The sequence below is a fragment of the Eucalyptus grandis genome, chromosome 9, assembly GCF_016545825.1.
Source record: "Eucalyptus grandis isolate ANBG69807.140 chromosome 9, ASM1654582v1, whole genome shotgun sequence".
Lineage (NCBI taxonomy): Eukaryota > Viridiplantae > Streptophyta > Magnoliopsida > Myrtales > Myrtaceae > Eucalyptus > Eucalyptus grandis.
In genome coordinates this window covers 40,768,654-40,793,439 of record NC_052620.1, presented here as the reverse complement: position 1 = coordinate 40,793,439, position 24,786 = coordinate 40,768,654, and the positions used below count along the sequence as shown (strand labels likewise).

At 39.5% G+C, this 24,786-nt stretch overlaps 1 protein-coding gene across 1 annotated transcript in view; it reads right to left on the bottom strand.

Moving 5' to 3' along the window:
* The window catches only part of LOC104437840 (pyrophosphate-energized vacuolar membrane proton pump-like), a 44,018-nt gene that overhangs the window by 2,823 nt on the left and 16,409 nt on the right, over positions 1–24,786 (bottom strand). The window contains exons 5-14 of the mRNA XM_039302615.1: positions 18,355–18,563; positions 18,114–18,198; positions 16,808–16,972; positions 12,955–13,559; positions 12,523–12,872; positions 12,284–12,367; positions 11,907–12,213; positions 11,072–11,485; positions 10,736–10,822; positions 10,454–10,630 (exon numbers count right to left, since the gene is read on the bottom strand). Coding sequence (XP_039158549.1) covers positions 10,454–10,630; positions 10,736–10,822; positions 11,072–11,485; positions 11,907–12,213; positions 12,284–12,367; positions 12,523–12,872; positions 12,955–13,559; positions 16,808–16,972; positions 18,114–18,198; positions 18,355–18,563 — 2,483 coding nt within the window. The remainder of the gene's footprint in view (positions 1–10,453; positions 10,631–10,735; positions 10,823–11,071; positions 11,486–11,906; positions 12,214–12,283; positions 12,368–12,522; positions 12,873–12,954; positions 13,560–16,807; positions 16,973–18,113; positions 18,199–18,354; positions 18,564–24,786) is intronic.

Genomic DNA, 24,786 nt, shown 5'->3' with positions numbered 1-24,786 from the left:
ATCCTTGTAGATTGTTGACACCGTAAAAAAAAATTATTGCATGAAGATTATTTAGGTGTTTAATATAGTTTTTCTAATGGAATATGTTTTTCCTAAAAAAAAAAAAATTAATAATAATAATTAAAAATTAAAAAAATTAAAAAAAAAAAAGAAAAGCTGGGGCCAATGATCTAAATGTGACTAGCCAAGCCCATGAGGTCAAATTGGGGCCAAAATGCAATTTTCAAAGTTTAGGGACCAATTTGCAAAATTTGCAAAATTTTTCCCGAACCCTTAAATCATTATCTTGGCCCCCAATTGAGTTGAAATTGAACTTGGGTCAGGTCTAATTAATCGAATCGGGCAAAAAGGACCTAATTGCATTGAATTTGGCATTTTCGGGCAAGAAAATGGCCAACTTTGAGGGACTTTCTTGCAAAATTGGGTGGAGATAATTGCGAAAAATGGTCAAGATCTTAAACTACTATACATGATATTTCTAATTGATCAAAAAAACGCAGCCAAATTAGTGGATTAAAGCACTTAAATCAGCAGCCAAAACTCAGTCCACGAGTTGGTCTTAATCCGGAGTTGCTGAGTAAGCAATTTGGTGGCCCCACCATATCCTCCTCAGCTGCCCAACCAGCCCGATATTTGCACGTGATGGAAGACCGTATATATTAGTACAAGTGGACGAAAATTGGCCAAGGATAAGCTGCTGAAAGCATCGTAAAATCGCAGCAAAATCCGCACACTCAACAGCTGCAGAAGTTAAAAAAATTGGCTAAGTCAGAGAGTGGGTGGAGTAGCCCTGTTGACAGGCTTGGTAGGTGGACAAGAGACCGACCAAAAATCCCTTAATTTAGGGGATAAGATCACTGAAGCGAGGTCTTTCAAGAGAGGAGAGAGAGGGGATGAGAAGAACGAAGGGGAGCTCGGAATCGATCCCCAAAGAAGCCCTCAGAAGCAACTCCAGAAAAGCAAAATCCAGAAATTCCAGACCGACCTGGAGAGAGAAAAGTGAGATTTTCACACACCTGTGGCCAAAATTAGCCAAAACCTTCAACTAGAGAGTGAAAATTCATTCAAATATATTTCCAACCATAGGTCGCACGTCCCAAATGGAGATCGGGAAGGCCTCATAAATCCCCCCGAAAACAGTGCCCTTCTGGCGGGCCAAGAAATTCCGAAATTTTTCTAAGTGTTGAGCCTGATTGTTCATGAGTGAGGAAAAGCGAGTGCTTTTGAGAAACTTGAGAGACAATTGAGGAAATCCATGACTTACAAGCCAAACTTTAATACATATAGTTTTGGTTGATTTGAAATTGGCCAACAAGGAAGGTTTGGAAATCTAATTTTGGAAGTCAACGAAAACCTTCGTTGTCACTTTTTCTTCTGCAGATCTCACTTTCAGCTTGAAGGAACCAATTTCTACGTGCTTCAGAGGACAATTTCGTGGTTTCCTTGGCCAAGAGTCACTTGAAAAAACCTAGGAAGCAAGGTAAGAATCCTAGATGTATTTTTGTTCGATTTTGAACATGTCTTGATCATGAAAATCGAGAAGGAAACTAGCCCGAAGAACTGATTTCTGAAGCTAAAATTTTTCTAAGTGTTTAAAACCTCTTCAATGCCCCTACATGTTTGACTTGTTACTCCCCTTTGCATGCTTTTTTTCGTCGTTGTGACCTCGATGAATGTTACATGGGAGTACTAATGATGCATAGAACAACCCGGTTTAGTCTTTAAATATCCTTGTGAACCATGAAACCATCTATAACATGAGCCAAAAACCATATTGAGACATGGTTGGCCAGCATAGATCATGCACGGATGCTTCTTGGAGAGTTCATTTAGATGCGTTCGGTTGATCGTTTTTGGTGATGTTTGTTGCATTTGAAAGTCAGTGTTACTTACTTTCATCTAGATGGAGTAATATTTCATATAGATGTTGCATATGATGGTTGTCGGAGCTTTAATATGGGCATTTGACATGGCTGTTTGACTTGGGCTGAACACCAGATTTGCAAAACGGCTCAAACCCGCATATTGGAGGCCATTTTCAGTTTGATTCTTGCGTGTTCTAGGCTGTAATTTCTAGTCAAACACGTTCTTTGCATGTATTAGTATATCCTTGATTCTTTACATTCACATGAGATTGCTTATGGGTCGAGATTGAAGGCCACGAACATGACCCGAAGAAGCCATTTTGGGGTGATTCGATGCAAGCCAAGTATTCGATAAAATGTTGAAACCAAGCTTCAATCTCGAAGCGGTCAATTTGAGCTTAATCGTTGTGATGTTCATGTGATGTGTTACTCCATGTTAGCATAGACCGGTTTAAGGAATTATTTTTATTTTTTTTGAAAAAAATAATATAAAAAAAAAGAAAAAAATCTAAAAATTTCAAAAATATCAAAAATGTTGGATAACATCAAATTAGGATAGAAATGACATATATGGAATTTTCCTAATTTTAAAATGTCATTTTCCTAATTTAATGCTATTTTGGTATTTTATAACAATTTTTGTAAATAATCCATTTTGCATAGATTAAAATTATCTAGAGTAATTTCATGCATTTAGAGTAATATCATGCATATTTAAATTCCCATTTCGCTCACGGGGGTCCTGTCCCGAGGCGTGATAACAAGGCCATGTAATATTATTTGCCCGACTTGTATCGGGTTTTCCTTTTCCGTATTTATTTTCAAGTCATCTTAATTTCGTGGATGTATACTTACCGCATCATTTTTTCATTAATTTAAGTGTAAATTTCTCTTCTAAATTAGGTTAGATTTAGTCTAGGCATAAAAAAAAAAAACCTACAAAAACATTTGCATGGACACTTAGTGGTTTCATAAAGGTTATAATTGGTAATCAAGATTGTGTGACCATTTAGATAAACAACCTACCAAGTTAGTGGTACCGCAAGGGCGCTAATAGAAACATTAGTGTAAACAAGTCCCCGTTCCTAGAAATCTCTGGTTGCGTAGGAATCGAGACAACACTCCCGTGTCTTGATTGGTTTCTAGCCGACCCCAATAGGCTAGTGGTGACTCCTAGAATTACATAGGTTGTTAAGAACTAAAAAACGAATCCAACGTCGCGCGAGGTATGGGCCTAGGAGAGCCCACGCCTAATCTAGGGCCATTGGTCCACCTCTCTAGGCAAATACCCCTAAACCTTTCTCATTTTCCATCTCAGACGGAAAAAATGAGGTCGTGACATAGATTAGCACAGTCGAACAATCGATTTCTGATCGAATTCTCAAGTCTATTGCATCAAAATCCTTTAACGGCTTCACTTGATAGATTAATTATCTCATGAATGATCAACTCAGAGAAAAAAACTATATGCGCGTCAATGAAAAACCCAACTCATTCAATTAAAAATAGAATCATAAAATCATGATGTCACAACATGTGTCATCTAAAATGAGGTCATCCCTTGCACGTCATTTAGTTATCGCACATTTAGGATCATTTAAACATGTGACATATTAGGATAATTGCATTAATATATATCCGTCATTAGATAAGGTCAGGTAAGTAACGTTGCATGATATATGGTTTGCATATTAGGTTGCACGTTGCATGTTATGTTAGTATAGATACATTTTTGTACATAATTGCGCTGCATCGCACATAGATTTGGTTTCATTAATTAAAAGAAAATCTTAATAGATTGAGTGATTGCATGGTAATTAAAAATCATATTTACGATTATTGATGTGAATTCTAAGTTGACATTACAGATGTTTTCATTATTGTGAGGTAAGTCTTACAATTTATTTATTATTTTATTGGGTGTTAAATTGGTAGATTACGCAGCCACATGGTCATCTCACATGTTGGAGAGTAGTAAAATGAATTCAAGCTACCTGCTAAATATTTTTTCATGGAAAGAACGATACCGAAATGGCATTTGAGAAATTTAGTATAACCAAGTCTCTATACTTGAATTCTTTTATTTGTAAGAGTAAAATAATTCTCTAATTCATAAGAATAAAATAAATCTTTCATTATTTTACTTAGATGTCTAATGGATCTATTATAAACCGATTTGTAGCGATTCCTAGATAAAATTCATTTGCATATTAAAACTTAAATCTAAGTCACGAATTAATATGGGCTTGGAGAGCCCAAGCTAAATTTAAACTTAGTAATCTATCAACTAAACTTTGAATGGTGCACATGAGGTTAGGTCACAACAATTTTGATTTGAATGGTTAGGAGGTGTGAAGTTTTCTTTTGATAAAAGTACGTCTTTGGATTCATCTTTACATTTTTCTTTTCTCTGGATTCATCTTTACATTTTCTTTATTTTTTTACACCTGACGTTCTACAAATCACGGTGGAAGATTAAAAAAGAAGTATGAGAAAGAAGAGGTGGGGGTGGGGGGTGTGGAATGGATGGGGATGATTTGACGAGTAAAAAATTAAATAGATCGGTAGATGCCTGGGTGCCTGACCTAATTTAATTGTTGGAGCGCTGATGCTGATCTCTCCTAGCGTTGGTGCTATTTCGAGCTTGATTTGTTGAAACCCTTCATTTCTTTTCTTATGTACAACAATTTTGTGGAAGACAGTTATATTCTCTTTTTCCCGACAAATATTTAGGAGAATAATATGCTAAAAAAATCAAGGTAGTCGTAAGCATCATTTATATCTAATAATGTTTACGTAATAAGTCGTAAAGGTAAATTCCATGAGAATGAGAAAATGTTATGCTTTAAAACATATGTAAAATTGACTTTTTTAGGCACGGTATGGTAGAAAGCTAACAATATAATTTAGTGAAAAATTGATTTTGGGCTTGCAATGGAATTTGTATCAAATCAAAATTGATGCCATGTGAAACAATATATCAAGACTAGGAAAAGAATCTATAATTATATAATTGACAATAATATACACATCTTATCATGTGATAGACAAAACATAGATAATTATTAACATTAATCAATACTATAAAATAAAATTACTTTGGTTAAGCATATAAAAAGTGTAGTAAAATACAATATTAGGGTTAATTTCACTCAATTGAAAATAACATTCGTTTAAAATTGACAATGGTATCAAATTAGAATTAAAAAATGCATGATAAATTCATTTTTAGTAAATTAAGACATGTAAAATATTTGATATGTGCAAAGCGAATATATAAGATAAACTAACCTGCAATATTTTTTTTGGTAAAAAATAAATGTTTTTTTTTTGCATAATAGTTTCTTCGATTATCTAAATTTGATGATTCTATTGTATATTCATGTAAGCTGAATGGGTTTAAGTAGAAAATGAGTTTTATTAAATATAATAAAACCTTGTAAAACAGGGTCACTAACTTCATTTTGTAATGAAGGTAGTTACTAATCAACATTAATAATTCACTTTCTAAACTATATTCTAATTTACTTCTGTATGTGAAAACTTATTAGCTAATTGTTATCTTTTAATTCTTTTTGAAATATTGCGAAACTCATCTTTGGCTTTTATTTTACTTGAAATCTTTCTATATATTCAAATATTGGCATGCAAAATCATAAAATAACTTTTTGGTAACTTCAATAATTTTTTTTTTTTTATTTTCAAATTTCAAGCATAAAAGTTATAAATAGAAGTGAATAGTAGATATTTAAGACGCGCATGATAACCGTTTTATTTCTAAAACAGATTTCCGTTTGATGAAACTATTTCATTTTTTTTTCTAGAATAGATTTTTACTCTATAAATAAGTTTGAAACAGAAATTAGAAGTAATTTTTTTTACTTTTCTATTTACGGAACATAAATAAATAAATAAAAAGCTCTTCTCATTGTTCGTTCTCACTACTAGCCCATCACCCATCCATCACCGCCATCCACCGTGGCTGCCGTTTGCCACAACTGTTGTTCACCGTTTGCCACAATTGCCACCGACCATCGTGGCCACTACCCGGGAAGGAGAAATTTTGTGTCGTTATTGTTGTGACCTCCTTTTGAGCTCCTTTATGCACTGGGCGTGTGTGAAGGCTAATGGCTCACTATTTATTACGCTTAGTGCAAACTCTTCCAAGCCCACCAACTCATGACTTATGGTTTGAGTTTTTAACCTACAAGTCAATTTCAAATAGGAGTCACCATTAATCAATTTGGAGTTAGTCAATTAAAAATCCAAGTAAAATATTGGGAGAAATATTTTATTCTGTCCAACAAGATAAATTAATATCGGGGACTTGATTACACCAATTAATCAACTAATGCCATTCCGGTATCTCATCTTATTTAAACACTAAGGCTTTTGTATTTTCAAGGATTTTCTATGCATTTGTGGAGAAAAATGCTCAAAATCAATTATAGGCCTTTCCCTTGAAAATGAGATTTTTTTGGATTTTTTTGGAAAATAAAATATTTCTTGGGATTTTTATGATTCATGATTTTTTTTATTATTAAAATAGTAAAATATTATTTTAAAAACGACCCGGGCGGATTCCGGGTTGGGACCGACTCAGCTTGCCACCCACCGGCTCGGATGGGCCTAAGGCATTAGCTCGGCCCAGAGCTCCCCCTTTTTTTCCTTTAAAAACACTCCAAGCCCATTTTTAGCAAAATTGGGCTCACTTTTAATTAAAAGAAAATGATAGGCCCAAGTTTTAGGCCAACCCAAACCCAGCCCATGCACGTTTGGCTTGAATCGGCCAGAACTCTACCTGGCTAAGACCCGTGCTCGACCCAACTCGCGCCTCTCTCCTCCTTTGCTTCTTCGTGGAGCCGATGGGGGTAGGCCGAGCTGCCGGGGGCCTAGCCATGGGTAACGCCGGACGTTGTGGGGCAGGAGATGCGATGGTTAGGTGGTGGCGACAAGAGGGACGACAGCCGAACGGCACGAGGTTTGGCCGAGCTCCATGAATGGCTGGTTCGACAAGAAAGGCCGTCTCAGGTCATCGAAGGACAAAAAGGCGACAGCCACAGGCAGCGATCGAAACAACGTTAGTAGGCAGGGCCGTCAACAATGGGACTGTAGTGAAGCAAGGCCGAACACCCGTGTTGCACATGGTAGCGAAGCTTCTCTCTCTCTCTCTCTCAAAAGCTCTCTCTTCCTCTCTCCCTGGCTTGCTCACTCAGGATGCCCCAGATGTCTCTCGGGGGGTTGGAGCTCGCTGCCTCCGTCTCTCTCTCTTCTTGTGTGTCCTTTGGCCTCCGCCCGATGCCCCATTTATAGGCCGAGGGAGTCGGTCAACGACGGCTCTTCGACCGTCAATCTTTGGCACTCCGACCGGCCTCCCCCGGCCGAACCGACGTCCCACCAGTTGAGGCAGCTCTAGCTAGGTCACCTCCTCTATTGCATTGAAGATGAGCATTGAAGGCGTATGCGAGACATCCCCTCCATCGTCTAGGTCTCCTTTCGCGCATGGGTTGTAGAGGAAGGAGGGAGGAAGAGCACAAGGGGGAGGGGCCGGGCCAAATAAGAACAAAAGGGAATGGGCCGCGCGAGGAAGAAAGAAACGGGGTTGGGCGCGAAGGCCCGGTCCCATAGGCTCACCTTTTTTTAAAAATAATTATCAAAAAATACGGTAAAATAAGGGAGAAAAAACAATTTAGTAGATGCAAATGATATTAATACCTAGGTGATGCGAAAAATATTTTTTTGTTAGGGCCAAATTGGTCCTTGATTTTTTTATGTAATTTAATCCTAAATAATTAGTCAAAATGTATTTGTCAATAGTTATCAGCAAATTTCTATTCCGGGACTAGAAATTTTGTGATATTATGAAATACGTATTTTTGCTTAAAAACTCATCCAATAATAAAAATAAAAATATATATTTCTCTTCTAATCAATTTATGGCTAGAATAATTATCATTCACATCCTTAATCCCGTTAGAAATGCACTTAACTTAGCAACATTGATAATCACTTTTAAATTTCATAGAAAATAATTGGTTTGACTAGTAATTTGTTGATGGAAACTTAATCATTAAATTAACAATGTTAATACATCCACATTCAACCAAATATCTCTTGTTATGGATTCAAAGTCACTAATTTTTGTAAGATCGGGCGATTTTTCTACTAATCCAATTATAATTGACGGCCAGTTAGCTCAGTCATGAATGAGAATCTGCTGAAATTGAGGCATCTTATCAGTTAGATCGAGATGTAGGTCAACTGCTTAAGTAATGAATGAGGGCCAAAAAGTAATGTTTCGGGTCCTTTTATAGTCTGGTTGGAGAAAAATGAATCTGATCTCGCTTGATCAATCGTGATTTTCCTCATTGATAGTGGATATTACATGTTATAGTATAAGTTTTTCACCGAACGTAATTCCCTTTTGTCATTGTATATTTTGTAGGCCTTGATTTCTAGAATTCGATAAATAAATAAAAATTAATTTACCTAAGTTTATAGTAATTTTTTTTCTTATTATTTGAAAATGACCAAATAAATGGTAACTTTCCTTCTAGGCACATACTTGTCATCATGGATAGTAATTTATCCATTAAATATATTTTCGTAATTTGTTTAGAGAGCGTAATTTTTCTATAGAGGTCTTAAATTCTCTAGTTCTTGTGGTCTGTAAAGTAATATATCTAACTTAATTGCAAACTCCTGTTGTGTTTCTTTGAGTAAAATATCTAGAAAATTGTAAATTTTTTACCCATCGTAAAGTTTAGGAGCTTATGTGGCAGTAGTTCTCATGTTGGCCCTCCTCCGCTACTGGGCTGAGATTAACAGAACTCTCTTAGTACCGATTAAAACGTGGGTAATATGCATGCACCCTTGGTCCATTGCTCCATCTAATCTAGTGAATCCCTTCAAATTGAATTAATATGGTGCGCAAACTAGATATAACGACTCGAAGGGACACCAACAATTAATCGAAAGCTTGATTACCCTTGAACGCCTTATAAGAATATAACAACAATAAGCTATATATTGCTGACACTTTAATCTTTATTGTATATGACAATTAGGAGTCGGTCCCGACCTAGATAGAGATACCGTATGCATAATTTACATTTGAATTTTATTTAAATTGTGCATCACATGCGAGCCATGTGGCTCTCAAACGAGGTTGTCACGGACTGTAACAGACCACTATGGCCGGCCATCTATAGTTAAGAGTTCAAACTCTACACTCAACTTCTTAATTGATGAGATTTGATCCAATTGGTCATACGATTCCATAGTCATCTACAGTAATTAATTTGTATCTATTTCTATCCACTATTGAGTCGCTTCAAATTCACATTTAATCTACAAAGAGGAGGGTGGTTAGCGAAAGGGATATTTTATCCTATCTACGGCATTTCAAAAGGGTTTTAATCACTTCAATCCACGGAAAAGATAATAATGATTGAAGCTCTTTCAAATTTTTGAGACGATTTCCGAAACCGATGACGCTCCTATTGAATAATCCTTTATCTTAATTCAAACGGGTCTTAAGGATGATTTTAACTCCAATATTAGTAGATAATCCTTGATCTTAATTCAAACGGGTCTTAAGGATGATTTAGCTCCAATATTAAAACTACGAACAGAAAAAAGAAAAAGATGAGAAAAAAAGACAGAATGAGTTACCTCGAAAAGGCTGGAACACCAACCCCACATATTTAGTCAATTTATTATCTCAACATAAATCGAAAAACTATAATTAATTTTATTACTCTGGATTGAGATCACAGGTAATTCTTGATTACAAACAAGTTGAAGTTTGACAAAAGATATGCTTGAAAAACATGTTATTACTCCTTTATTTAGTGGTTGATTAGTTCTTGTCCAGTTTCTTAGAATTCAGTAAGTGAGTAGAGACTTTGATTGAAGAAATAACAACATTAAAGATTGATTGTGGGAGTAAAAATTCTAAAAAAAATAAAGAAAGAAAGAAAGGCGTCTTAATCCAACCAGATACTTCGCAACATTATTCATCAGATGGATATGCGTGCTTCACGGACCGGATCATTGGCACCGTTCCTCCACAGTCAATGCTCTTCTTTATGGTCCGACCTTTTCGGCTGGTGTATCGTCTCTATTATCGGCACCAATAGACGGTTACTCCATATTTAGAGTAGGGTTTGTGTACTTTGGATTGATGCGGGGTCCTTGTTGAATGCTTCTTCACCTTTACGTGGGTTGAGTTAGCGAAGATGGAGCACCATATACATGCTTTAGCACCCGAGTGTTTAAGCATCTTTCGACTTAATATTATCATGATGTGGCATTTCTACTTTGAATCGCCAATACCACCCCTCTCATTCTTGATTTTGTTTTTTCAAATCAAACCGAGTAATTTGGATAATCCAAAACCTTATTCAAAAGTTCTTGCTCGAGTCGTCCGAAGCAGAGGAGGAGCTAGAGAGGTTTATCAGCTAGTGCAAAACAACACGGAAATAGATGCTAAAAGTACAAATTGAGTTGATGACAATGCTGCTACTGTTGCTGCTACACAAGGGAAGTCGTTCGTTCCCTCTCTCCGAGAATTTTGAAGAGCAGACCACCGTGAATAGCAAAGAAGGAGCGAACACGAGCGACTCGACCGCCATTAACTGGATGAGGATGTTGAGTGGTGGGCCTGAAGTGTCCTTCTGTGAATCGCCAATGCTCTTTTCAAGTTCCTCATCTTCGGGTGAAGCGTCCTCTCGGGAATCGCCACTTTCAACATGCGCACCAGACTGAAAGCAAATTCAAGATATTAAGGAATAAATCTGTTGAGTTAGACAAGTTTTCTTAGAAGGTCACTGAACCACCACAGACGAGTATAATCGACAAAAACTAACTGTCGAGCAGTTGGAGCAGCTGTATACCCTAATGTGCCCGTTCACTTTCTTCCATGGTTCATCAGTGTTGGATGCCGAAATTGCAATCTGTTCGAAACCAAGCCCGCCAAATAATAGTCATCAGGAAAATACTACAATCAAATGAGACAACCGATGTGCAGCTCCCACATTGTCATAGATATGATGATCAGGGCATTACTTAGCAGTTCACCAACTTACACAAATTTTGTCCAGCAATGAAGAAACTACAATATCCGAACCCGGTCAAACAAAACATACCTTGAGCAACGCACGCTACCAAAATAGATAGACTTTGATTACTTTGGTAAAGATTACCTCAACCACGGAACTGAGAGAGCCAGCCAAAACACCAGATAGCATCTCCACACCGAAGAGGATACCGATGACAAGTGGTGCAAGCACGACAATGGCGGCAGGTAGAATCACCTCTCTGACAGATGCATCACTTGATTTTTTGAAGAAGTCCTCATAATACTCAGGTCCGTTATTAACCGGTATGTGGTTTAACCCGGGCTTTAGCTTCTCACGGACCTTTGGAGCCATCTCACGTAGTGCACGTCCCACACTTTTCATGGTCATAGCAGAGAAACAGCGAGGAAGCCAAGCGCCCATGGTCAAACCAATGATGATTTTCGGTGTCAGGACATCAACAGAAGACATTGCTGGACGACTCACAAATGCACCAAACAGAGCGATAGAAACCAGGGCAGCTGATTCAATGGGGAATACCTATATAACAGATAAGAAACGAAAAAGGTCCATCTAATATTAGATTTAAATAACAGGAAAGTAGAATTTGCCAGTACGGCTAATATTTGGAATGATAGATGAAAGGCGGCACTCAAAGGAATGCAAGGCGATTTTAGCCAAACATAACGCCGCAATTTTAGCCAAATATCATGCCACAGCAGCAAGAATCCAAACGGACTCGCATAACTAACGTAATATTTAGTTATTTACAGTGAAAAAGGAAATAATTGGACAATGCTGACAGATTCTGGATGACATGAATGTGATCTCATGAAAAGTTCCTACGGACAGACACCCTTTCCTCTTCTATGCTATGGATTTTATCAAAATAAGCTACTAATAAAATGACAACAGGACGGTGTCCATAGTATACACGTGCAAGGATAAGGATTGCCTGTACCTTTCCAGTGGCAGCAGCAGTATTGCCACTAGCGTCACAGGCATCAGTATCAGGAATTTCGTGTTCCATGCCAGCCGTTCCAGCATAACCTCGAGCACTGTGGCTGATGGGACCATAAGCATTTATGGCCAATCGAGTGGCAATGGTACTTAGCATCCCAAGGGCAGCCACAGCAATTCCATACGTGCCAGCAAAATGGGAACTTACTAAAATGCAAACGGCGGCAAAAACTGGGATACTGACAGAACCAAGGCTAACACTGACGCTGTCGCCAAGTTTGAGATCTCTGCAGGAATAAGGATCATTACTTGGTCAGCACACGACCATCAACAGTTATAACGACTCATATCATTAATTTACTTCAGCAATAATAACACCTGAAGTTCTTGGTGTGAATTTCATTGACAAACCCAGTAAATAGCCCAGCCCAAAGACCAACACCCACACACAAGGACAGTTGCCTGCAAGATCATATCCATAATTAGCAACTACATTTGCTCAACGTATTGACTTAATACTGTAAAAGTCCGTGGACATTAAAGCATGTCACATGGCCGACATTAGAAGAGAGCAGCCTTTAGGATCAGAAAGAGATAACTATCATCAAAGAGTTTACCAGCGCTTCACAACTTTCTGCGACCCAAAGTTATAAATTGTGAATGATGACGGCAGAGCAATCCAGCTAACAAAATAAATTCCCCCAGTCATTAGAACTGTGGAAATAATAAGTTGCGTATTCAATCCAGGCATGATTTCCCCCATGAGAGTTGTGATCAAGCAAACAAGAATGCCCATAGAGCTGATAAGCAGGGGATAACACATAGCAGTGAAGTCGTGATCAATTCCAAAAGAAGAGATGGAAGCAACAACAAGGGCAGCGCAGGATGATTCAGCGTAAGAGGCAAAAAGATCAGGCCCCATACCAGCAACATTCTCAAGAATATCACCAACATAATTAGGAATCACCTGAAAGATTAAGGTCAACCCCGTTTATGACTAAAAGTGAATGATATATTGAGAGATAGAGCTACAGTGAGAGAGTACATACAGCTGGGTTTCTATCATCAGGTTGGATATTTGGCTCAATCTTTTGAACTAGATGATGACAAACATCAGCAGCCTTGGCATTAATTCCACCAACGGCTCTTCCAAAGAGAGCCATGAAAGATCCACCAAGACCATAACCATTAATCGCCTCAAAAAGACCTTCCCAGTCATTACCATAGTACAACTTGAACAGATAGATTGCAAGATAGAGCATGAGAAGACCGATAGCAGCAAGAAGAAATCCCATAACTGCACCAGACCTGGAAGCAACAATAGAAGTTCTCTGAAAGAAGTTTGTCTCTTCCAAGGCAGTCCTTGTGTTAGCATAGATAGCAATTTTCGTGCCAAGGAAACCCGAGACAACTGACGTGAAAGCACCAAGTAGGAATGAAACAGTACTGGTAACGGCAGTGGCAAGTGCAGGCTTGCACGTGTTTGAAGGATCAAACTTGCAGGGCCGGCTTTGGGTGCTGAATCTCTCAACAGAGCCAAGGCAGAGGAAGATTAGAATTGCAAAAGCACCCACGAAAGGTCCAACGTACTGGTACTCCTTGTACAGAAAAGATTTCACGCCTGTTACAGTCACAAACAATAATTGAGCCCTCTCTATCAAGCTTATAAAGCAACAATCTGATTCTTGACATTCTACTTATGTGTGACGAAATAAGGTATGGTTCGGTTAAATCCAGTTACTTCCTTCTGTCGCCTAGTTTTGTTCAACATAGTTCCAGGAAATAAGAAAGCCTAACCAAAAGGCCTCCAAAAGAGTAACTTAAAAGATGATAGGGTGTCTATTACAATTCGCCTTTGGCAAGCTTGATTGTGTAGGTGTCATATCCCACCGGCCGAAGAGTGACAAGAAAATAATAAGTTGGACAAGATGGAAAAGGGATGAAAGAAAGCACCCGGTTATGGGAAGCACTTAATAAAATACAAAGAAATGGAAAGTAAGGCCTTGTTTGGTAACACTCCAACCAAACAATGCCCCAGAACAAAAAAAAAAAAAGAACAGAAATTTGTTTAATAAATATTTTATCCTTGGAAACAAAAATCTGTTTTTCCATTCCCAAGAATAGATTTAGAACAGAAGTAAAAAAAAGCTGCTTTTTATTCTCGAGAACAATTCGAAATCAAATCTAATTTTTCTTCTTTTCTCTTCTATGTCTTCTCTTTCCCGACAACGCCGAGCCATAGCGAGGCTCGTCGACCCAAGCTTCACTGTGACTCGGGTGGCCTCGGGTCGGCAACACTCTGGCGAGGTCACCAGCTAGGTGACCAGAGGAAGGGGAAGATGAAAAGGTAAAAAGAAAAGAAAAAGTAAAATAAAAATGAATAAAATTATTAAAAGATTAAAAGAAAATGATTTGGACTATGAATTTTAAGGTTTATCAAATGTATTTTTATTCCGAGAATAGAATTTTTGGGCAGTTTATCAAGCACCTTTAAATACTAAAAATTGTTCTCGAGAATAAAATAAATAAAAAATTATCTTTGAGCAAAAATTATTTTCGGGAATATAATAGTTACCAAATGCACCCTAACAATAATGTCCTAGGCCCATAATATTTTTGTAAATACATCTTAATATTACTTTAAAATTAAAGCATTACAAACAAACAATACACTAGAAACAGATTATGACCTGCAATACTATAGTTGGTTAGAGCCAAAGATTAAATCGAGAGTATGGAACAACATCAGAACTAAAGTTAGAACTGAACTGAGATGTTAGACCTAGAAGAGGAGAAGGGTGAACTAGTAACGGCTAAAAATGATTGGAAAACATAAAAGAAATAAAAAAAGAAATTAATTTCACAATAGAACTAACAATGCTTTACTTCGAAAGATTATTCAAATCAGAATGATAAGAAATGGGTATGAACCATTGTAACATATAAGGACTTTAGTTGGGAGAAGCAAGAATGTAACACAAAAGAAAATTTTAAAGAAATATAAGCACTGCTCATTATCAAATAAGGTTTTCATAACTTAAATACTTTTATAAATACAATTAATTTTTTATCTTGTGAAACCTGACCTTGTGCTTAGGCCCTGGGCCAAGCCTTAGGGTACTTGGGCTCGAGCGTTGGGGTCCTAAGGACTTGGGTGCCCTAACAAAGACCCGGGCATGATGCCAAGGTGTTGGGCTAGCCTTCGAGGGTCTCGAGCCCCAACATTAGGAATTTGGACTGTATTTTGTGGACCCTACCTCAGGTGTTGGGGACTAGGCCTTGACCTATGGGGACTTGGGCCCAACAGCCGTGGTCCCGATCGCAGGAAATGCAGTTTCTCTAGCTCAGCCACTGTAAACCCAAGCGTGAACATTGGGGACTTGGGCTTAGCCTCGATGGACTCGAGCCTAGGTTCTGATTACTCGAGTGCAGGAGCTGGGTACTAAGGTCTGGGTGCCTTGAGATAAATCACAGACTGAATGCATCACCTTATAATAAATGAGAACATGGCTTGTCAATTTATCAATAAGAATAGAGAAAACGACTTTTGGAAGAGAATGAGGATGAGAGAGGGTTGTGTTTGTTTGACAGAAAATGAATGATTTGGAAAATATTTTCTGAAAAATTACTCAACGGAAAATGTTTGCATCGTTTATAATAATTTATGCCTAATTATTTTCGTAGACAATGAAATTTTTTTTCTAATCATCTATTTTTTAAGTGATATAGGAATATTTTTCAAATCACTTATTTTCTATTAAACGAACGCATCCTAGCTAAGGAAAACGTTTTCCTCCTATTAGGAAGGAGAAATCTTTTTCCTTGATTTTAAAAACAAGTACTTTCTTTGATTGGAAATGCTTTCTTAACTGACTTATTATTTTGATCGTTCCAAACATATAAAAAAAAAAAAATCTAAAAATCTTTTTCACAGAAATTCTTTTCAATGACACAAGCACACCCTTAGCCTTAATCTTACAATCGTACGTAAGCCCAATTGCGACACCGAGTTTGACTTGCTCAAACCAAATCTTGAGCTAATAAATCTTTTGATACATGTAATTATTCATAGGCTATCCCCAGACATTAATCAAATATGCTTTTTGAAACGGCTATGCTATATGATGAGCACTCTTGTCGTGTGATGCGATAAAATAAAGTGCCTCCCATTCCCGTGGGAGCCTGCTGCTAAGTTGGTGAGTAAAGAGACGAAAACATTCACGTGGTGTGCACAACACATGCATTTACTTAATCCCGAACCAAGCGCGAACTTGTTGAGAAAACAAGACGAATGGCAAAAGCCTAAAGGACGAGCTACACCAGTTAACACTCCGCCCATGAAGACGACAAAGACCACCCACATCATTCCAACCATCCTCCTGATAAGAGACCTGCATGAGTAAATATAATACTACTGTGCTCAGATACGTCGCTTAAAGCTCTACCAGCTGTGACAAACCCTAACAATGACTCGCACCTCAAGCAGCAGCAGAAGCTCATGATTTCGCTGAGCTATCATCAGATTACACGACTCGAATCTGTCACCAATGCTCAGGCAGATGCGAGATTGGCCATAAAAAAATATGCTAATGAACAGTGCGAGTGAGACATATAAAGAAGGGGGTTGAACTACAACCTCTCTATGCCCAGACAAAGAAAGACTAGCAACCCAGAAAATCAAATGCACTTCATTCTGTGTCTTCGTTTTTCTCTTTTTTCTCTCTCGAGCAACGAACATGTGCTAAAAGCTTACGAGCTTTATTGGAAAACGTGACCATAGAATTTCATTACCGAAAGATCTATATGTTTGAGAATATCCAACTATCAATCCCGAGTGCAGCAAAGAGGAAAATTTCCATAAATCACACAAGTTGTGAAGCTGTAGGATCTGTGTAAAGTTACCTGCATCGACAACAGTCGTTATGTTATCACAATTGGTTTTCGCAGCTTCCTGCGTGGCGGTTAAGCGTTGCTTTTTGTCATTGGGCAACCTGAGGAGCCACAGCGCCAGGGAGAACGCAATCCCGATGACGGCACAGACTGGGATGGCGATCTCCAACTCGAGAGCTGAGAGCAATGCTATTGTCGGGGGAACTCTAGTCTATCGCTGGACTCGATGCCTATCAAAGTGAGAAGAGAGGGGAGAGAGAGTGTGACATCCCAAATTTTCAACCCTGTCTTCTACTGAATAAATCGGGCACTTCATTGACGCGTCTATAGGGTTATTCTCGAGCCGATCACTCTCGAGATAACTAGACTATATGGGAAATTATTAAGGAATTTTAAGGCAATAGACTTGAGAACTCGATCGGAATCGGCTTCTCGACCGTGTCCATCTTTAGAGGTCATTACGGCGCGATTAAAAATCGATTTGAAATCGAGATAGATTGGATCGACAGTGATGTGTGGCTAATCGTGGGTGACACCACCGAAGTAGAAAATTCTCGTCGGCCGACACTAGACCGATTTTCTTATTGTTTTGGTACCTGTGTCCGTACTTGAGTCCTCGAGATTTTCACGACAATCAAGAGTTGCCATTGAGTCGAGTGGGTTTATAGTGGCTCGAAGAAAATCGACCATGGGTCATTTGCCTTAAAAAGTTCTGAAAACTACCCGATAGTTTAGGTCACGCTAAAAACGCGTCGAATGAAAATTAACCGCCAATTCGAGTCCGATTTCAGAAATTGAAGTTTTGGCCATGTCACAATAAATTTTAGGAGCATCGACTCGGTCTCGGAAGATTTTCGGAGATTCGAGAAATTTTACGGAAATTGGATTCGGACGTTGCGGAAATTTGGCCGAAGTTGATTGGCTAAATTAATGGGAAATTCGACTTTTGGGTTGAGCCTGTGTGTGTTGGAGATTTATAGAAAATTTCTTGGGATTTTTCTACGTCGAAATTGGACCTCAATTTGGGAATTTATTGGAGAAATTGAAGTTCAAATGGTGAAATTCGTATCATCCCCTCACCCTAGCAATATTGGACTACTTGAGAGGTTATGGAAGTCATTTGGATGGTCTAATGAAAGCCAAGTGTTTTTACTTGGCTAAGAGTGATTCATGGAGATATTCTTGCAAAATATCAAGCTAAGGCCCACCTCTCCCTCATCCTCTCTCTTTAGTTACCGTGAATTGTTTCTCTTCCCTCCATCCCATTTCATGCGACTCCAAGCTGAAGAGAAACCGAACAATTCACTAAAGACTCTACCCTTCCTCAACTCTGCTTCGTCCATCACTCCGTTCCACCGCTCGAAGCCAGCATCGAGGAAGCCGCGCCAACTCTCGTCCACCACCTGCAGTCTTCATCAACCGCATCCACCGAAACTGTTTCGGTGTGGAAGCTGCTGCTGCTCGCCTTCAGTTCAACGAACGGAAATCAACAAGTGGTGAAGCCCTCCCCGCCGTTGCCACCTGCCAACTTCTCCTTTTGCTTCGGTCAACAAGCAAACCACCGAAGCCTTGGTTGACCGCTTGAAGCCCACGATTCCACCGAGTTTGGTCGGCCACTCACGCCCCACCAACAGAGAAGCCGCGGGAACGGAGGGAGTCAACCTCGATTCTTCACAGGCAGTTTGTTGACCTTGTGGCCGCGTGTCTTCAGCTCCATTGAACTCAACTGAGCGACGTCCAAGCCTCCGCACGTCCGCGCCACTTGTCCCTGCACCGCGATTCTTTAGTCAATAGCCGCAAGTTGCTCCCATTTGGTTGACCACCGAGCGAAGTCGAAGCAGCTCCGTTCTTCACGGCGTCTTCTTCAGCTCGTGCGAAGCGGCCCAGCCCAGCTCCTTCGTGAGTTCAGCCGCAAGCCCATTGGAAGCCCATGATTTCAGCAGTCTTCGGCCCAGCAGATTCTTTTCTGGTTCAAGCCCATTCACAGCAAGCTTCAGTCCATTTGAAGCCCATGTTCGGTCTTGATTCAAGCCCAGTCCAGTGATGTACAGCAAGTTCTTTTGAAGCCCAAGCCCGCGAGGCAAGATCTTTGGGCCCGGCCCGAGTGTCCGTTGACGCCGCCGAAAGTTCGGATTTCGGCCGCCGTCGCGTCGCCGTTGCGGTGATTCGATCTCCGCTTTTGATCAAGTGAGTTTTACTCACTAATGCTTTATTAGTTTGCTAAATTCGTTTAGGGGTTGGTTAGATTTAATTAAATGCAATTAGGTGGTTAGATTAGTTTAGATCAATTAAATTAGAGACTTAATGATGCATGTTAGGTGGTTATAAATAGACATTAGCAAGTAGGCATGCCATGTTATTTATGGAACGAGTCTCGGTAATTTTCCGGGTTCGTATCGGCTTCCAATTAGGCTATAACGGGCCTAAGTTGGATTTATTGCATTTATTTAATATTTCCGTAATTATTTAATTATTTATTTATTTTCCGGAAATTAGGCTGGGATAGCCGACGACCGAAATTTTGTGCTGATTCCAATGGTGCTTTCTGTTTATTTATTCGAGAATCAGATTATGAAATTTTAGTGAAATTGGTGAATATGAGAATTTGTCCTAAAATTGGGAAAATGCCGGTACTTGAAAGGAAAGTAACTGTGTGAGGTTGTGAGTTGGATTAAAGATTGCCGAGTGGGGCCGAGATGCCACCAAGTTGAGAACATTTGCCGGGTGGGGCCGTGATGCCACCAGATTGAGTAAAATTGCCGGTGGGGCCGAGATGCCACCAAGTTGAGAACATTTGCCAGGTGGGGCCGTGATGCCACCGGATTGAGTAAAATTGCCAGGTGGGGCCGTGATGCCACTAGGTTGAGTAAAATTGCCAGGTGGGGCCGTGATGCCACCGGATTGAGTAAAATGGCCAAGTGGGGCCGTGATTCCACTAAAAAATAAATTATGCCTATAGGGTCGTGATTCAGAGTCAAGAATGAAGAGTCGGGATGACCATGTAATGTTTTGATGACATGTAATCGACTGAGTCGATTGATCGTTAAGTCGATCTGATTGGTTGGATGCTATGATTGTCGGTATATATTATTTGAGGCCCGACTTGCGGGGAGGAAAGCGAGGCCAAGGTAAGCCCTCGACCCATGATGTGCTTAGGCGGCTCTCAAGGCGTATTTTCTTACTAATCGGGTCTTAGGGGTAGAACTGCGAGACGTGGTCTCATTGGTTATTGAATAACCATTTCAGGACCCTGAGGAAAAGCTGAGGAGAAAGAACCTGAAGGGGAGAAAGTATTTTGAAGTAGAAGATGATCCAGAGAGGGATCTTGAATATGACCCGGATGTGGACTGAGATCCCATCCCTTTTGTAAATCTGTCTTAGCGAGAGATAGGTGTGAGACAAGTATGTTGTGAATAGTATTGTAATTATACTTTGAGTTGTGTTGTTAATGAAAGTGTGGTTGTGAATTTCAATATGAAAAATATGGCCTGCTTTCCTATCCCATTGTTTTATTGTGCAGGGATTTATAATCGCTTCCGCATGTGCTTAATAAAAAGAAAGGGTCGGCGATACATAGTCCTGGGATATCGCATTATAAAATCGACCAAGTAGAAGGATGTGCGCGCGTCCGAGGATCGGGGCGTGACAGAGAGAGAGAGAGACGCATAGAGGAGTGAGGTGGGGAGTGTGGTCGCCTACAGGGGAAGTGGCGCGAGTTCCATGAATTAGAATGTTATGGTTATGTGCAGGCGATGGTAAAAGACACAGGCCTTTTGAAGTTGTCCTTCGGATTTATAAGCAATGGATCAGCGTTCAAGAGTAGGATAATCGGACGGTGGTAGCAAGAGCAAGTGTAATTTCATCTTGTATTTTTGACGCATCAATGTCTGAATGGAAGTAATGTATTATTATTTCTCAATATTAACACATATATTTTTCATGCATATTGAGTTCGCTTATACTTGGGCTAAAAGATTTCCACTATTTCCATTAGTTCTATGTAATTGATGAGTAAATTAATCCGTACTAATGAAAAAACCAAGCATAGTTTAATAGAAATAGCAACTTCTTGTGTCAATAAGGAGGGCGCGTTGAAATTGTTGTCTTTGCACTCACATGTATATTTGTATTAGTTGTTAGAAATTTTAAGAATTTTACCATTAAAAATCAAATCGACTTATTTATGATATAGCGGTGACTAATTTTGATGACGTGTTAAAATTGTTGCCTTTGCACTCGCATGTATATTTGTATTAATTGTTAGAAGTTTTAAAAAATTACCATTTAAAATTAAATCGATTTATTTATAATACATCCGTGATTAATTTTCTGGATTTTTATATGTCCCTTGTCAACGTTTCAAGCTCAAATCACGAAAAATGAGTTGATGAGCAATATTATAGGCATGTAAGGAGAATGTTTTTATATTATATTACAGTATTAATGCCCATATATATATATTCATATTTTTATTTATATATAGATATTTTTTATTTTTTTGCTCCTCGGAGTGGAGAAAAGGATGGTAACATGCGGATTAATAGCTGCAAAATTATCTGCTTCCTCTTGAAGGAACACTGAAATAGGATGGGGCCCACATGACTCGCCCCTTAATGTATCAGATGATTTCTTCACGGTTAAATTGGCTTTCAATTGGACCGCTCAACTCCGAACTTCTCCTTTGTCGCGATGCATGCTGGAATGTCCGTTTGCTCCATTTTATTAGGTCGGCTGCAACTTGCTTTACTTTTCCAGCAATATCAACTTGGCGGTTGCTGATTTTCTCCCATGCCTCTCGGATAACCTCTGTGCATTATGTTTTTTCAAGCCAGTATGCTTCGAATCTGAATGCTTTCTTTCTTTTCATTGTAGGTGGTTCCAAGGTAAGGAGTAAGGGACTGTGGTCTGACCCGATCGCTGGTAGGGCATATACCTCTGCGCTTGGGAATTGTATTCTCCATGGCCAGTTACACAATGCTCTATCTAGCCTCTTCTTGACCAGGTCAGCTCCTTCTCGATTATTAGTCCATGTGAATTTGCATCCTTTACTGTCCAAATCCATTAGAGAACATGAGTCTAGGAAGTCTCGAAAAGCCACCATTCTATGTCTATCTGCTTCACGCTTGCCCGCTTTTTCCCAAAGGTATAGAACTTCATTAAAATCTCCCATACATAGCTAGGGGAGGTTGTTGGATGAATTAATTGAGCTGAGCAGTTTCCATAGATTTAATCTCTCCTGGAAAGAAGTAGGTGCATGTAAAAGGAGATTCTCATCATATCACCTCTGTTGTGAATTTTGCACTTAATATCAATTAGGTTCTCATAGCTGGCCAGAATTTCCACATGAACTTGATCATCCCACATGAGAATGAGACCCCCTGCAATGCCAATTGGATTGATGATACTGGAGTTGCGATAATTCAGACTCTTTCTTACCTTGTCAACCTTGCTTTCTTTATTTTTGGTTTCCATAAGAAACACCAAGTTAGGCTTTTCATGAGCCACTAAGGCTCTAAGGTGCTGAACTGTCAAGGGAGAGCCCAAACCTTGACAGTTCCAGCATAGGATATTCATGTATAACCGAGTGGCTTATTAGGGCTAGCCACCAAAGCCTGTTCGGGGACCCGTTCCAGCTCTTGAATAGGGGTATCTAATAAATTTTCCTCATCAACAAGCTGAATTGAGGAGGACCTTTTCTCATAAGGGTTAACTCTCTTTTGTTTTTTTGTCACTGGGATTTTAAGCATTTTCTTGTTTTTTCTCAAAATTTCCAGTCCAGGATCTTCTGCAACCCAAGGTAGAAGGAGCTGGGTTTGCTGAGATCGTTTCCCCTTACTTGAGGATTGCATATGATCTGAGATGCTCAAGTTTGTATCTGCTGGTTCTTCTGGATTTGATTGCATTTCAGAGCTTTCTGCCCCTGCCTTGTTGCATTTTAGGGCTGCTTGGCTGTTTCCTTCGCCGCTGGCCACCAGGTCCATCTCATAGGATATGGGAGGAACTTCCAGTGTCGGCTCTTCTACGGTGAGTCCTTCTTCTAATCTGCCATAGAAAGCCTCCCAATAGGGGCTGTGATCACACGCTTCTGCCTTCAACCATGCTCCATACTTGCCAACTTTGTTTGCAGCCCATGGGGATTGCTCATATGGGATTTCTTTACAGTTTGTAGCAAAGTGACCGATTCTTCCACATGAGTAGCAGTATTGTGGTAATCGTTTGTATTTAAATTCCACCTAGAGTTTCTTGTTTCCGATGTCCAGAATAGCCCCTGATTTTAGTGGAGCTGATAAGTCCACTTCTATTCTTGCTCTTCCACTTTTCTGTGTTCCATTGCCCTTTGAGTCCACCTGAATCTCCAGAACTTTGCCTATTTTTTGTGCTAGGTCGTTGAATACACTTTCAAGCATCCACCCTGGGGTATCCCTCCCATATGCACCCAAAAAGCGCAGCGGGAATAATCATAACAGTGCTCCGGTATATCAGGTTCGCATTGTTTAAGGACTAGTAAATTTCTGGAAAATGACCATGGTCCAGATTTCATAACTCTTTCTTTCTCCACTAACGAGTTGAATAGGAATGAAAACAACCCGGGTTCCTTTTGTGTACATATCACCGCTTCTGTTGTCCATGCTTTCTTCATAGTTTGAAAGAAGGTTGGGACATTGACATTAGGTTTGGTATATAGCATGCCGAAGAGGGTTCGATTACATTATGCTCTTTTTTCTGGAGGGATTTCTCCAGTCACTTCGACAATGTCGTTTTCTGACCACAGGTGGCCCAGGCTTTTGCATAAAGCTGCCAGACGCAGCTCATTCTAAAAGGCGACAAGTAAGGGTTTGCTGCTGGGTGGGCTTTTGGAAAGGGATGTGAATTGAAGGGAGCTCTGTGGTTGAAATGGCAAGAGCGATGAAAAGTATGGCAGATGTAGCCCGAAACAGCCTTGAGTCTCTTCGGGGACAAATCAGACACTCATAACAAAGAGCAAGGAGCAACACCAGCCTCTTGTGGGAAAAGAAGCTGAATGCACAAAGTAAAACAGCATCTCAAGTACAGCGAACGCCCATCCAACAAAACCAGCATCTCTCAAGTGAGGCAAGCCCCATTCAGTGAAAAATCAAACAAGTCGAAGCTGGTACGAAGAACAATCCATATCGCTGTGAGGGGACCCATTCACCTTGATGTGAAGCGGTCTACCTCCAAAGAAGACCCATGCCGCATTTCGGCATCCTGTTGCTCCTACGATGAAAATGGCTTCATCCCACCTTGCGTGAGAGGAACTGTTCCATTACTCAGTGCGTCATTCTCAGATCTCCACACAGCTACGGTGGAAGACAGGGATGCTTGAGGTTACGATGTGAGTTTCAAAGATCCATAGGGAAGGATCAGTAAGATGGAAAGGGGAAATCCCCAGGAGATTTAGGGTTTCTACCACCAGAGGTAGGGGGAGCTCTCAGAGTCGAGAGAGAAGACCGGGCACATTCCTTCCGGCGGAGTTGGGTGCGTAATTGAAGTCGGTGCATTTAAGCTCACATGTCCTTAACCCCCAAAATAAAACAAAAAAGGCTCATAGGTCTGTCGGCATCAAAGTTGGGCTACATTGAGCTCGCATGCATCTTAATTATTAAAACCTTTCAATTTTTACATTTCATTTCACTCACCTTGTGAAGGTAGTCCTTCTCTACGAGTCATTTGAAAGATGCCATTACTGCTAGCAATCTGAGGTGATTAAGAGGTGGATCCAATTAGGACATTGCATCCGGCCAAAATCACGACTTACGCTTCCCTCTAATAATAATAATAATAATAATAATAATAATAATAATAATAATAATAAATAAATAAATAAATAAATAAATAAATAAATAAATAAATAAATAAATGTAACATTCTTCCAAGTGTATTTAGGCTTGGATTGGTCCTAATTTATTTCGGCAGAATCCTATAATTATATGCGAATGCCTAGCCCATGCCAAAGATGCACTTGGCCCTTG